Source organism: Gavia stellata, chromosome 1 (assembly GCF_030936135.1).
Source record: "Gavia stellata isolate bGavSte3 chromosome 1, bGavSte3.hap2, whole genome shotgun sequence".
Classification (NCBI taxonomy): Eukaryota; Metazoa; Chordata; class Aves; order Gaviiformes; family Gaviidae; genus Gavia; species Gavia stellata.
The window spans coordinates 113,448,943-113,463,965 of NC_082594.1; the positions used below are offsets into that span (position 1 = coordinate 113,448,943).

The 15,023-nt window shown below is 35.9% G+C and overlaps 1 protein-coding gene across 1 annotated transcript in view; it reads right to left on the reverse strand.

The window, feature by feature from the left end:
- Window positions 1–15,023, reverse strand: part of GBE1 (1,4-alpha-glucan branching enzyme 1) — a 169,176-nt gene that overhangs the window by 107,006 nt on the left and 47,147 nt on the right. The window contains exon 3 of the mRNA XM_059826351.1: window positions 13,442–13,557. Within this exon, the coding sequence (XP_059682334.1) occupies window positions 13,442–13,557 (116 nt within the window). The remainder of the gene's footprint in view (window positions 1–13,441; window positions 13,558–15,023) is intronic.

Genomic DNA, 15,023 nt, shown 5'->3' on the forward strand with positions numbered 1-15,023 from the left:
AGGTTATATATGCATAAAGAATACTGAATATAGTGATTACACAGCCCTTTTGACAAAGTACCTATAAAGTCTAATTAGCAAATAGTGTACTTTCGCTCCAAATTTGCTTTTTTTTACCCATTTCAAGCTAATTCTTAAAAGTTATGATGCATAACCTAAGCTAGCTACCACTTAGTTCATCAGCATTTTACAGCTGAGTTTGTATTTTCTAATTAATCTTCTCTAAAGAACATATATAAAATCATGATGTTCATTAAATAGGCTTCTTCAAAACTGGCTTTGGGATTTACCTACTTCATTTTTAAGAGCTATGTCCCTGTTCTTTCCTTAAGGTTTATGAGGAAACCATTTGATATAAACACTACAGCCCCCATCAAATAAAGCTTTAAAAATGCATACTACTATAGCATGAAATGCATTTGTCAAGTGGGCCAAGCAAACTGGCAAAAGTTTAGCCTCTAATCACAACTAACCTGTTTCTTTTGCACTTATTTAAGCTTTAGCTAAAGAAAATCCTAGATAAAAATAGTCACTGTATTTCTGATTCTATTATCAGGTTTTTTTTTTCATTTTAGCTGGCTTCTGAGAGCATGTAACAGAGCGTACATCTTGCTAGCTTTTAAGAACATAATGAAGAATACAGATGAGGTTGCTAGGAAAATCAGTAAACTTAGCTGTCACATGTAATAAACAATTAGGCATGATATGCAGAATTTCTGCAGTAGGCATTTAATACACATGGTATGTACCAAACAGCTCTTTGTCATTAATATGTTTTCATATTACAGTTACATACCCACATTATGGCTCACCCTTGGCTTCCTTCAGCTTTGTGATTTAAGTCATCTTTTAAATGCTTACGAATATGAGCTATGTAAAACTGTCAGAGAAGAGAAGCAATGCTGGCCACTACAGAAAACACTCCAACAAGAGGACAAGTGTAGGGAAAAAAAGGAAATCCAAGTTTCCTAGGCAAAATAATACATCCTCCTCAGTTTGTGTGTTTAAACTGTGAAGAAATAGCCAAAACTAAGTTAAGAAGAAATCTACATATCTAGAGTTACATTTACACTGCCCAAATTTAGAAGACAGAAAAGCAAAGACAAAAACCAGATAGAGAACTTGCAGCCATCTACATTAAACATCTCTTTGTCTGAAACATAAGATAGAGTAGTATTTTTACTATCAAACTGCATAATACAGGGGCAACATGACCTTTTTTTTTTGTGGGAGAGGGGAAAGTATCTTACAACAGCTAACCTGTTTAGAACTCTGTATTAAAAGTCTTTTTTTCCCCACCTCCCCAGAGTTTCCAAGTTGGCTTACCCATTGGAAATTTCTAACACAAGATTCTGGAAAATTCAAAGTTAGTCATGCAGAATTTGCCTATATTAACATTAGATATAGCTCACCTGAACAGTTTTGGGGGTTTTTTTTTTCCCCTCCTCTAGTGGTAAAAACATTCACACATTAATATGTAAAAACTCAAAATCCTTTATGACCTTGGAAGCCAGAATCATATGACATTCAAAGTGAAGTATCAGTATAAATACATGGAAATAAACGGTCTCACACAAATAAGCAAATGTCAGAAAGAAACAGAATGAAAACATCCTTCAAAATTTATTAAAAAGTCAATTTACTCTAAAAATGGACATGGCACAGATATACGATTCATATAAGCACAAGTGTAAAACAACAAAAAGTGAAGAGCTTATCCTAAGCTGCTCATCTTTTGTATGTAAAGGTTAAAAATGTGTAGTTTGTTTGCATTTTCCATTATAGGGATGTTCAGTGTATTTTCAACATTTCTGTCTGAAATGTTCAGCACATTTGAAGTTCAGTATCCAAAACCACTGTAATTAGTGCAGTGGATTTCATAGATGAGTAGATCCAAGGTAGTGAAAAGATGTCCTGGTAACCCAAGGTTTAAGCCATCAATACTGCTGAAGTGATTAATTCTGAAGAACTTTCGAACCTGAATAAAAATCACTAGAAAAACTGAAACGTATGGCTGTAATAAGAGCAAACATATAGCCAACAATGGCTGGCTTTGAGGGTATGTGAAAACCGGTGCGCAGAGGTGCATTCCAACTTTCACAATGCTGGACTGCTGGAAGACAAAGCAGGACTTAAATCCCACAAGAACATTAGTATCAAAGCGACAATGTGTTCCATGTCTGTCCCACTAGAGTATAAGGAATTTATGAAATGGGGAGTAAGCTGTAGGATAAAACTAAGTGTTCAAGTGCTTATAAGCATCCCCTTTTGTTCTTTTTGTGTTTACCTACCTTCACCTTCTCTTCACATCAGCTTCATTTGGCTACCTCATCTTCCAGTGTACACATACACAGATCTTCAGAACAGAATAGTTCAAATGACAGTTACATACAAGATCAGACAATTTCTCTGCCCAGCATCCACTCCTTTAGCTTTCAGCTCGTGCATCTAAAGCAGACTTTAATTACATGCATGAGTATTGTATTCAATTATGATATGTTCCTGTAAGTTGTCTGCCTCTGTTTCCACTGATGATGATACAGGGTCAAACATTAGTAATAAAAATAAGCCATGCTGTCTTGATAGTTCCTTATTTTTCAGATATTTATTTTCATTTAAAACTAGCACCTGCTGGACTTTCTTTCTTAAAGAACAAAAAATTAAGACTGATATTGTTGTGGTTCAGGAAAATTGTTACATAGTGGTTTATCATTTATACTCGAGTTGAGAAGAAGAAAACGAGGTGATAACTAGATAACTGATGAATATATGTAAGCCAATAAACTACTCTGAAACACTGTATTATTATTTCATTACTTCAATAGCTTGAAAGCACTTGGAATGATTGTTGGTATATGCGGCTTTTAATACAACAATGAAATTAAATTGGCCATCAAACCAACGATAGCTAACATAATGAGAGAGTGGACTAGGTTTAATATAAATATGGAAATGTCAGTGACTTGTTATTTATAAGGGAATAAGCTGTTATTTCAATTTTTTTACAGTTTATAGTATTTCATTAGCTTCATATTTATTCATTTCTGAGACAAGATTATCCAAATGTAAAAGCCACAAGAACACAGGTGGAAACACCACCTCATCTCAATAACATACCCCTGACTTGAAAGTAAGTTCAACCATAAACCTAAAAGCATGACAAGATTAGGTCTTAAAGACTCTAAGGAAGTTTATGTTAGATGCTGCAATAACATAACCAGGTTTTTCCACTACATGAAATTTATTACAAATTACACATCAAGGTATTTCCCTCCCTCAGTTGTTCTAGGAGTGCATTGGGAAAGGAAACAACTGCTTGTACACTAAGATTTTTTTTTAGTATAATATACACTTTAGACAAAGAAAAGTTTACATTTTTATTTTTGCAAAAATAGTGTAACCAAGATAAATCACTACAAGTTTACAAGAACACAAAAGAATCTGAACCCATTAGAAGTTAATCTCTCCAAAACTTTACACTTAGGAGATATTGCTGCTGTAAGAAAACCTGGTCTTAGATTTTATTTCATAAATGCAGTTCAGTTTCAAAGACAGTTCCTGCATTCAAGTCACTGATACAATCCTGCTATAAGATCGTATTTCTTTTTTCTTAAATTGTTCATCCTTTTCTCAACCCCCTCAAATTGCTACAGAAATAGAGAAGTGAAGTTTTACTATCAGCTGAAAATACCTTTCCCTGTACACTTTAGCTGTGTACTTTTCTTCCACAAAGCTTATCCAATTCTGAGTTTAGCACCCAGGATAGAATACACAGTTCTGATAATCTTCTGCCAGTGGATGATTTAAAATTGAGACCATTTACAGGAGTAAATAGTCACATCACCACCCCTGCCTTTCCCATGCACACAGTGGAAACCACAGGGCAACTATTACCATTCTCTTTCTACAGGTCATCCTGGTTTGTGAGAGAAGCACTAGAGCCTAGAGGCAATGTTTTTGTATGTTTGGTTTTTAATACATGTAACCACAGCAGAACACTTTCTGGTAAGGTAATGCAACCTGTGGCAGAACCCAGGACCTGCATTCAGAGTTCCTTACCTGACACAGTTCACTTTAAAGAAGTTTTAGACAAAAATACAAAAGCCTGACAAAAATTTGCGATAGAACAGCACCGTTAAGAACTTTATTCTGGAATTGTCTCATTCAACCTGACAGATTTTAGACACCAGATAAAACATTTCCCTCTTTAATACCCTCAGAAATAGAAGGCAAAGAATGAAGAAGCGAACATTGCTTCTTCACTAGTGCCTTACTCTTCTTGTTACTGCACAGCCCTGCCTAAAAGCTCAGGAGAGGCAGCAAGGAGGAAAAGGGATCAAAAGTTTTTCAACACTTCAGCTTCCTCTAGCCGGGAGTACCATCCCAAATGGACTCTCCACCCAAATTGGTGGGGGAGGAGGTATGGAAAAAGGGAGATCTTTCCAGAACTCACCCTCCACTGAAAATCTTTACCATACTTTATTCCTACCACCTCAAATAACCAAGAAATCAAGCGTATCTGTCAAGATGCTTGCAGTCACTGAAGTTATTTCCTAACAAGCAAATTGACTATAAACCTTGAAAAGAAGTTTTGGAAAGAATGGACAGCGTATTGCTTCTGCCAGGCTGTTCTCCTTTCTAAACTGCAAATCAGTTACACTGGAAAGAAAAAGTAATAGAACACTCTGGTCACATTACCCCAACACTCCCTTTTCGGCAACTTTTTTTCCCTCATCAATTTAAGATTACTGTCAAAATTAAGTCAGGCAAAACAAAGCTGTCTGCTTTGTTTGGTTTTTTTCTTCCAAGCAATTTTCTGGCAAAGAAATCTGCTAAAAGGACAAGCATTAAATCAAATATTGAAAAAATTCTCCTTAGCTATCAGACACACAGTAATACTTCTCAGGTGGCTTATAAGTTTCACAAAGTTCTGCAGAAGAATCTGTGTGGTTTAGAAGCCATTGGGAGAGGGCTCTATTTGCTGTGCAGATTATTTTTCTGTAAATATATGATCACATCAGCTGTTAGATTCCAAACTTATTAGGGATATTGAGTTTTTCTTCACAATTCCCCTTTCTTTCCCCTTCCCTTCTCCCCCGGGGAAAGAAAATAAATTAAAAAAAATATAATCAAGATATGAAAGAAGCAAAAGCCTATCTTCAAAGCCAAGTCATGAAGTCATACCTCCATTTTCCAAAAGAGGGAGATATAGCTCCATTTATGACTTAAGCATTTCAACTGCAGTGAAGAACCTAAGAACATGTTTAACTAGTTTATTACATCAGATTAAAAAGGAAAGCTTTTGCCCTTTTTTCCCATTTCCATGCTTCTCAGAAAACTAAGAGAAATTAGTAAATGCTAACAAAAAATACAGAAAATGCCATAGTATCTATTTGAGTATGAAAAATTCAGAAGATGGAGACAGTAACCTAGTATTATAAAAATATGTATGCAGATAGAGATAAAAACACCATAGGAAAAAAAATCAAACTGTTAAAATCCAGGAAACCATAGGAGAGTTGTTAAAAATTAAAGCATATCACATGGAAACATTCCCAATAGATTTCAGGCACAAGTGTAGAGACAACACTTCACTACCCTAAAAGTACATGGATTTCTACAGGAGGAAACAATAGGCTTTATAACTGTTAGCTACACAAAGGTGGCATTATTAAGTATTGAGAGACAACCAGTTCATTTTTTTTTAAAAAAAGGAAAACACCACATGGACAGCATTCAAAACTTTTTCAAACTCTGGATTCCAGACTGAAAGAAGCCTTTTTCAAAATCAAATTATTAAGTCAAAGGTAAACTGGAATCTCTAAAATACATAGTTCAAGAAACACTTTTTTCCTCACTGTGACTTAACCATAATCAAGTTACTATAACAACAGTGATGTTGCTCAAAGACTATGAAAATTTGTAAACATAATATAAAAGCATTCACATATATGTTATGTAACTGAGAGGCTTGGGGTAGGAAAGCATGGTTTGAAAAGCAACCATAATAATAAAGCACATTACACACAGTAAGTGTAACTTATTAGAGCTGTTTCAAGCCATGTCAAGTAGAAAAGAAGCTGCTGAAGTATGTAATAGGGGCACCCAAGCATTAAGTATTACTTATCCTCAAATATAAAGCGCTTGTATAAAAGACAACTGCTGCATAATGCACCTTGCAGTTGGGTGGTTGTGGCATAGGATGCTCCATTTTTGATGCTCCCATGCACAGCTGTTTCAAACCGACAGCAAAACGTCTTTTGGGGATGAGGCAGGTCATGCTCAACACCTCCGCTTCCTGTCACATACTCCCATGGTGTTTTATAACTGGGGTAGCCTATAGCCTCAAATGGTCCTTCCACTGTCCTCTCCCTCCTCTTGTTGTTGTCTCCCTGCCCAACGACTCAAGAGTCCCTAACACCTTAGGTCACACTCTCTTTGGCAAATAATAAAAAAGTGCAGAGAATCATCATGTGTTCCCTTCATTCCGAGGTCATCTGTCATGGATGAGCTCACCTGACATTCTCTATAGATTCTTAGGTACATTAACTTAACTGCTTTCTGATATTCAAAGTAGCATACCTTGAATACTTTATCATAACACCTCAGAGAAGTCCTCCTCAAACAGCTCCGGTGTTGGCTGTGTTGCCAGTACAGACTCCATCTGACAAGACTTGGGCATCCAAGGTATGGGATAAGTCCATTAGAATACCAAAGTTTATCTTCCACTTTCTCCTTGACCTATAATCTTCTCTTAACATTATAGACAAATACAGGTGAAAATTAGGAAGTATGTACCAGTAAGTCACACTGAAGAGAGTGCCAGAAGCTTCACCTAATTAGTGGCCCTATCTCCAAAACAAAAACAATTCCCCCAAAAACCACAGCCATGTTCATATGTACTTAATATGGACTCTCAGACTTCAAATTCCATTTCAAGACCACTTCTTTAAAATCCCTCCTCCTTTTCCTCCAAAAAACCCCCACATTTTCCTTTAATACACACCTAATATCAGCTGAAGCAATTAGTCTTCTGTAAGGATAAACTAAGGGAGAAGTCTTTAAATAGCAAAACCTCCTACCAAAGAACTGTGCAATCTTCAAGTCAAAGGAGAACTAAGCCTGCCAAGATAACTGAACAGGAACATTCTGAAGGGCTGAGCTCAGTCTGCAAAAAGGGCTCCAAAAAGCAACAGTCCACTGCATTACAATGCTTCATCGCTGCTACAACCTCTCCTATGAGCCCACAAGTAGTTGCACATTGTTTACCAAATCCAAACAGGCAAAGTCAAGAGCCCATTTACCTCCCAATGAGATAACAACTCTTCCTGCTAGTAAACCTAATCTGTAACTCAGAAGTCTACAATAACTTGCTGAAGAGTCATGGCTCACAATCAAACAGTGACACATGAAGGGTATTGTCACAGATTTAACTAATGCTTTACTCCCCATTCAGCACCGCTGATGTCTATAAATGTGTATGCTAGATGACTTAAGTCCTTGTTCCCTAAAGTTCAAAATGCCAGGAATACCACGTCAGCTCCTTCTTTCACATAGGTTTTATACCACAATGCTGAAGAACACTTGTTTCATTCACTGTTCAACTTTGCAGACATGGTGATATTTTTTTCCATCCTACACACCATTAAGTTCCATGTCACTTAAATTTCATGTCTTAACAGACCATGAGCAAGGATATTTCCCACCCTCCCAGCTGAGGTGAAAACAAGAAACATTAGAAGTGTTTATAGCTGTACACATAAGAAAACAGTGAACACTTCTTCAGGAAGCTTCCCATTGAAATCAAGTTCCATACCTCTGCTAGGGGTACCCAGGGTTCCCTTTGTAAAAGCTGTCTGACCACACATACTATTTACATCTTATGTTACAGAAAACCCACCACATCTTTAACACTTGTATACTAGCATCCTAACCACCAGCTTGTTATCCTGCTATTAAAAATTTCCTGGGTTTTCACATTCATTAAAAATGCCTTCATATTTTGATTGCAGACTGCTTGAAGTGCATGAGACCTGAACTCGAAGCCAGTCTGGTACTACGCTGCTGGACTTCCTGATCAGTTGGGTCAGCTGCAACACCATCTACTTCATCAGTGACAGTAATTATACTTGATGAATTTTACTAACAGTGGTTCCTTGACACTGATTAACCTACCTGGCTCACCATATTTGATTCCTTTTCAAGGTTTACAAGTTAAAACACAGAGCATGCAGATCTACTATGAAGTACAGGATACAGTACAGTACCTCTCCCCAGCACCTCATGGGTACAAATGTACTTCTAGGTACTGCTAACCATGATTAATCTGTTAGTGTTCTGACTCAGAGTAGTTCCTCCTTTGCACCCTTTAATACTAAAAAGGGTTATATATTTGGACTGGAAAACTACTCAAAACCAGTAGTAGTGAACTTTTAAAATATTTTGTACAAACCGATAAAAAAATTGTGACTGTTCTTCATGTCAGCCCCAATTTTGTATTGAACTTGAGACCTATAACTACTGTTCAGCAATCACCAAAACCACTCAAACATGCAAGAGTCTAGAATATCAATAGAAGAATATTGTGTTAACAAGTGCACAAGATATCAAATCTAATCACCTCATTACAATACAAGACACTACCTCAAAAACTATGAAGTTTAATGTTTAAATATACGCATACACATAGATACGTATGTGAAGGAAGAAAGGATATAGATTTAGCAAATGACAGAATGCAGAGTTTTTAAAAAGTTTCTACTGTTTTCTGAGGTGACCTTTCCAGGGAAAACCTATGTTATTTGTTCCCTGAGCTGTATATGATTAGTTCTGTCAGCATACACAGAGAAATTATGAAGGCTGCTATGGTGCCCAGAAATGATCTGTTAAGACCCCATCAAAATTAACTATACAACTGGGTGGGGGTTTTTTTTGTTTGTTTTTGTTTTTTGTTTTTTTTTTTTTCTGTCTACACTCTACACTCAATTACATAAAGGCTGAGAAAGCTACCCATTTGTAGTTAACCTCATATGGCTTCAAAAACGTAATAAGAAACCAACAAATTTAATCACTGATATTTTACAGACAGCTTCCCGATCTTTACCTTGCTCGTGGTAAAAGTTGCATTATGGAGGCATGTCAGCCATCCTGACCCTTACCTTCATAACTCAAGAGAAATAAGCCAGAAGCACTTACATTAAACTAGATTTTATGAATGTACAAGTGATGTTTAGTTGCATCAGTGTTTTAATTTCATGAACCTACCCAGCATATTGTCAGATAAAGTGTCAGATAAATTTATAAGTGTGTATAAAATTGTTCCGTCAAATCATTTCAGAAATCACAGATCTATTGTCATTACTAGAAAGTTGACCAATTACTACTATTTTCGTGTACTCTCTCCAGCTCACAGAAGAAAACTTAGTGGTTCTGCTATACAGATCTCCTCCTATTCAATGTTCCAGGGCAGCAGGTAGCTCAATCATAATTGCTAATATTTTAGAAGTACTGATCTTACTATCTTCTCTTATTTAGCTGTCTGAAAATATTTTAACTTGATCATTAGCTATGAATTGGAAATTATTTTCATCTAGGTTTGAATTCTTATTGGCTTCTACTTTCCAATTGTTCTGCATTTCCTGTGTTATTCCTTAGCGTTTCTATAAAGAATATTAAACAAGTTCCCCACTGCAGGTGTGGAGATCTCAATTTTTACCAATACTGTCCCCACCCCTGAACTCTGATGACATTAATCCAAAATTAGGATCCTACAGACTACAATGAAAACTTACTTTACAGGTGTTTAAGCAGTTGTAAAACTAATTTATAAATAAACAGTAAAAAACCAAAGTGGAACACCGATTAAACTCCTGCATGCGTATGATGATACATGATGAGACTTGCTAAGGAAGCCTATCCATGTTAACTTTTCCAAAAGCTTGCTGTATACCTTGAAAAGGCAATTAAGAATACTCTGGCAATGAAGGAAGAATTCAGACATTTTCAACCATGACAGAAGATAAGCACACTTGCCACCCCCCCCCCCACCATCACTGTTCGAATGACAGGCATGTTAACATTTAAAGAAACTTTGGTTGTCCTAGACTGTTTTTCAAACTACCCCCATTAGAATAAAGAAAGAGGTAAAGAGGCTTAATTTATTAAAGCACAAAGGTGGGGGTTTGGAGTGGTTTTTAGAGTTTGTTTTTTTTTTTTCTTTTAAATCTGTGCTCAGAAGTTTAAAAAAAAAAAACAAAACACTACACATCCACAACAGCAGCTATATTTGTTCACGTAACTCAAAGCTCCCCACCTGATCCCATGGGAGAAAGAAAAAAGTGCCCTTTTCCACCAGGTAACCTTATTTTGTTTAGTGGATGTCATAATCCACATGGGAGTCGCTCAACTGTTATAAGTGTCCACCCCTTCACACAGAAAGGTATCAGAAGATCTATAGCAGGTTTTTTAATTACTCACCTTCAATATTTACTTATGAGGAGACTGCCTGAAGAGCTACAGTAGACAGTCTACTACTATTGAAAACAGGCAAATGTTTGACCTCTGCTCCTCATTTATTTTCCTACAAAAATATTTTCTGACCTGATCTAAATTAGTGTCACCAGATACACTCCATCCATTTCCCATTCTGGCTTAGAAATTACTTATTTAAAAGGAATGACCTTGTCACCATTTCAGAACTTGGCATTCGCCTGTGTAGAACTAAAGATGAAAATAGTGTAGACAGAAGCTAAAGATAAGGACCTTTTGAAGGAGACTTTTTTCCCCTAGCAGGTTAATCAAATCACTGCATAAATGTCTGAAGTGGACTATTTTAACTTAAATATTTAAGAATAATAATGGTAAAAGAAACTTTAAAACCTGTGATTCCCTTATGCTTCTTTAGAAAAAGAAGGAATACCTTCATTATCAGAAAGAAATAGTTTTTGCTGCCTAGTCTAGTGCACACAGACAACAGTGCCTGTGTATTTAAACATTAACTCTGCAATCTGCATAGCAACTTCATCTACAGACAATCCAATATTCTCAGCTTCTACATGAGCAAAGAACTGCAAAACTATGCTCTACCACACAAATCCTTGTGTTCCCCAACATACACATATTTATGAATGATCATGATCTAGCAGAACCATGTAGTTTGAAGAAAACTTACATAAGAGCAGCAGTTTTCTGAACCTGTTAATGGAATGAGAGAGGATAAAAAGATCAGCTAGCTGTAGCGTGAGCGTAGTGTACATGCCCACCATGTCGACTATTCCAACATCATTCCAGCTTTTGTGACAGATAAACCATTTTAGAACTACCTTAACTGAAGACTTTTTTCCACATTAGTTATATCATCTAAATACTTTGAAAGTACACATTGTGATGTGTTAGATTCAGTTGTGTGGGCACCATGTAATAAAAACAAAATGTCATGAAAGATTATTAGCAAAGTTACAGATGAGGTGGGACTGGTTCCATATGGATGAAATTATCAATAATGATTATGTACACTTGTGCATCAAGTTTCTAAATCTTTGCACTTTTTTTTAAGGACAAGAATACATGCACTCAAAAGCAAATCTCTCTCACAGGCAGACAGAACAGTCCAGCTTCACAAGCCTGTCTGGCAATCACAGATTTTGAGCATCAGTGACACTCACACACATACACCTTTGTTTAGAACTGACCATGTAAAAGCACGATTAAAGAAGTGGCAGGGTAAAAAACTAAAATAAAAAGGAAAACAAACTCACATTCTGCTCCGCCAGCAAGAGTCTCATAGTTTTTCAGAAGACTAAGAGCAACTACAGAACTACAGCAAATCATCTTACTAGTACATCAGTACCAAGCGTAATCACTAGTCAAATATTCTGCATATTAAACAAATTATGCATTATGTCGTCTTTGCTTTATGGAGTTTATATTTCAAAGAAAATGGCAAATGGAAAGAGACAAAGTACTAGAGACCTGTACTTCAAAAATAGGAGATATGACCAGTGATTATATAGGTAGACAGACAAAAAAACCTTAAGTTTTTCCAAATGTGTTTAAAAATATATGCTTTTTGCTATTATGTTAATAATTAACAACACTCCTCGTCATTCACACCTCGTCTCTACACTGAGCATAGAATATTCTACAGTAGGTGAGGTCAATAGTTTTGTAGATACAACATAAAAGGTAAAGTTAGCAACAATCAAGAAATCTAACCTACTTACATCTCAAAACCATAGAAAATATTAAGTAACCATTCTGCAATCTCACACGTTACTGCATAATCACTGTATCTGAGTTGCAGACTACTGTTTTCTTTCCTGCTCTGTAAAATAAAACCAGCTTTCTCATCCCTGAAAGATTATCCCAATAATAAATATGGATAAATTGAAATTTAGGAATAATTTCATAGGCCATAACAAAAAGCAGAGATAACCACATACATTGAGTAAGCATTTCTAGATTATTTTTATGCATATCTTTGTTTCAGCAGACTCTTTTTTACCTAAGCTGATTTTCAGCAGAAAAATAAGGATTTTTTCCATGTGTTAGTTTTGTTGATGGGAGTCCTGAAAATACAGTGGCATTATACAAATGCTACTAGTTTCTTAATTTTCCTAGTCTATAGATGATTTCAGTACATTTATTTCCTTAACTACACATTACTGTCCCCTGTTAGCAGCCAGTATCTCTGGAACTCAAGCTCTGACTACAACAATTCAAATTCTCAGAAGTACATCTCTGACTGAAATCAGTATTCACCTAGAAATAATCAACTCTACTGATAATTGTCATTAGGTATGTCTGCGCTAAGTGTAACAACCCTGGCATCTAACGGCTCAAGAAACTTCCCATTAATTTCTGGAAAAAAAGGGGTTTGTGCACGTGGATACTCACAAAATACAACTGATAAAATAACTAAGTTCTCCCTGTGGCTCTATTTAGTTTAACTTACTGAACCTAAGCCTACTGCTCAATAGCCTTATTCCCTAAATGACAGGCAGAAGTTTTAAAAGGCCACACGTACCACTAAAGCAACACAAAAAGATCACCTGAAAAGCCATCGTTAAAAGGATCACAAAAGTTAACCATGGTATTGAGATTTGAATAGGTTCTTAATCTCAAGTAGTTGCAAATACAGAAAGACTTTATCTATACATTACACTTACTGATAATTTGAAAAATAAGAATTATGTAAATACTGTTTTCATCTTGTAACATGATGCAATACACTACATCCACATTTCAACCACATATGCTGTTCCAAAGCATCACAAAGAGTTAGATGTTAATGTTTCACTCACTGAGGTCACTTTGCACAAGTAGGTAACTGATTCTGCTTTTTACAACAATTGAGAAGATAAAGTTATTTAAAAGAAAACAAAAAGGACAGTTGAGTAAGAAGGGTTACAAGAATTAGACATAGTAAATCTAGAACCAACACCTTTAGCTTTGATCCATGGGGCACAGGAGGATAACCATCTTGTCCAGGTGGAATGAACAACTCCCACTTCCCATACTCCATCTTCTTATATGGATGAGAAAATGGATTCCAGTCATCTGCAATTTAAGAAATAATACTAAGCGTATTTATCTTAATATGTGTCCAATTACAATTCAAAGGTACAACATTATGTTCCATCTTTTTCAGAATAAACTTCAGCAACAGCAGACAAATACTTTTGTATCTGATACTACCATACATGTTCAAAAGAGGTTCAATAAAATGTGTAAGATTTTTCACTAGGAAACCATACTCCATTTCTAATTTTAAAATTATTATAATATTTCTACTTTACCTTCTTTGATCAAAGTAAAACCAACCTCCTCCTCCTCCCCAAAAACCACTGATTTTAATACCACAGAATTGTGGTGGTATGAAATTAATGGCTGAAAAGTAATGCTAACATAGAATTAAAAACAAAAATCCTCACATCCTGAAAAAGCCAATAGAAATATCTGTTACAACACTATGGGGAAAAAAAATTAGCAGCTGTTGATTATCGAGAGGGGAAGTGAGTTTGGACAAAATATAACCAAACCAACCTCCTATCACTATTAAGGTATTTGGATAGAGCAGACAGAAAATACACACATTAACAGAAGGAAACTATTTACTAAACTATTGCTTGATTAATAGCAGAAGAGCTTGTAAGATTTAGATGGGTTTTCCCCTTACTTAAGGGGGACTGAAGCTTACTCTGAAGCGTCAATCAAAAAAATAATGAAACAAACACTACTAACATCTACTAAGGCTACTAATACCAACATTGAACAACAATACCTTTGCAATAAAGCAATCCTGCTTAAAAGATTGTCAAAACTGCAAACACTATATATGGTGTTTATGCACTGTAATACACATTTATTTTATTTTAGTTCAGGGAATGGTAAAAAGATGTAGAATACATCACTAGGATTTTAGGGCTTGGAAAAAAAGTCATATAACATGGTACCTACTAAGTTACAAGTCTGTCAGTGATCATCACTAAGAGGAGGATAAGGGGACATCAGTCATCTAAGGGCTCCTGAGTGCTCCCAAAGCACTGAAGGTACTTAAGGGCAAAACAGGAGCTGGAGGTAGAAAGTAGGTCAATATATTATGTATGAACTAGAAAAATTACATGCTCGTTTAGAACATATTTGCATAATCCAAGTGACACTGATACAGTCCTGAAAGCAAAATGAATGACAACTGAGGGGTACACAGCCAGGTAAGACCCTAGGAGCCTACTGGAAGAATTGAAGACATCTGGAAGAAATTGTCCAGACACAGGCGTAAGTTAAGTGCCTTTTGTCCAAAGCAGGACCTTCATTTGGAGTGTAACATCAGAAACAGTACCTAAACTTCAAATACCAACATATGGTAAGAACCCTATATTGAATGCTCAGAAAGAGCATCTCCAAACAACACTGTACCTTTTAACAAAAAAGCAAGAAAAAAACCACTCAAAAGTGGAAAGAGTTAAAACTGATGTGTTTTTTTTTTAAATTGCAAACAGCTAAACTGTCTGAAAAACAATTCA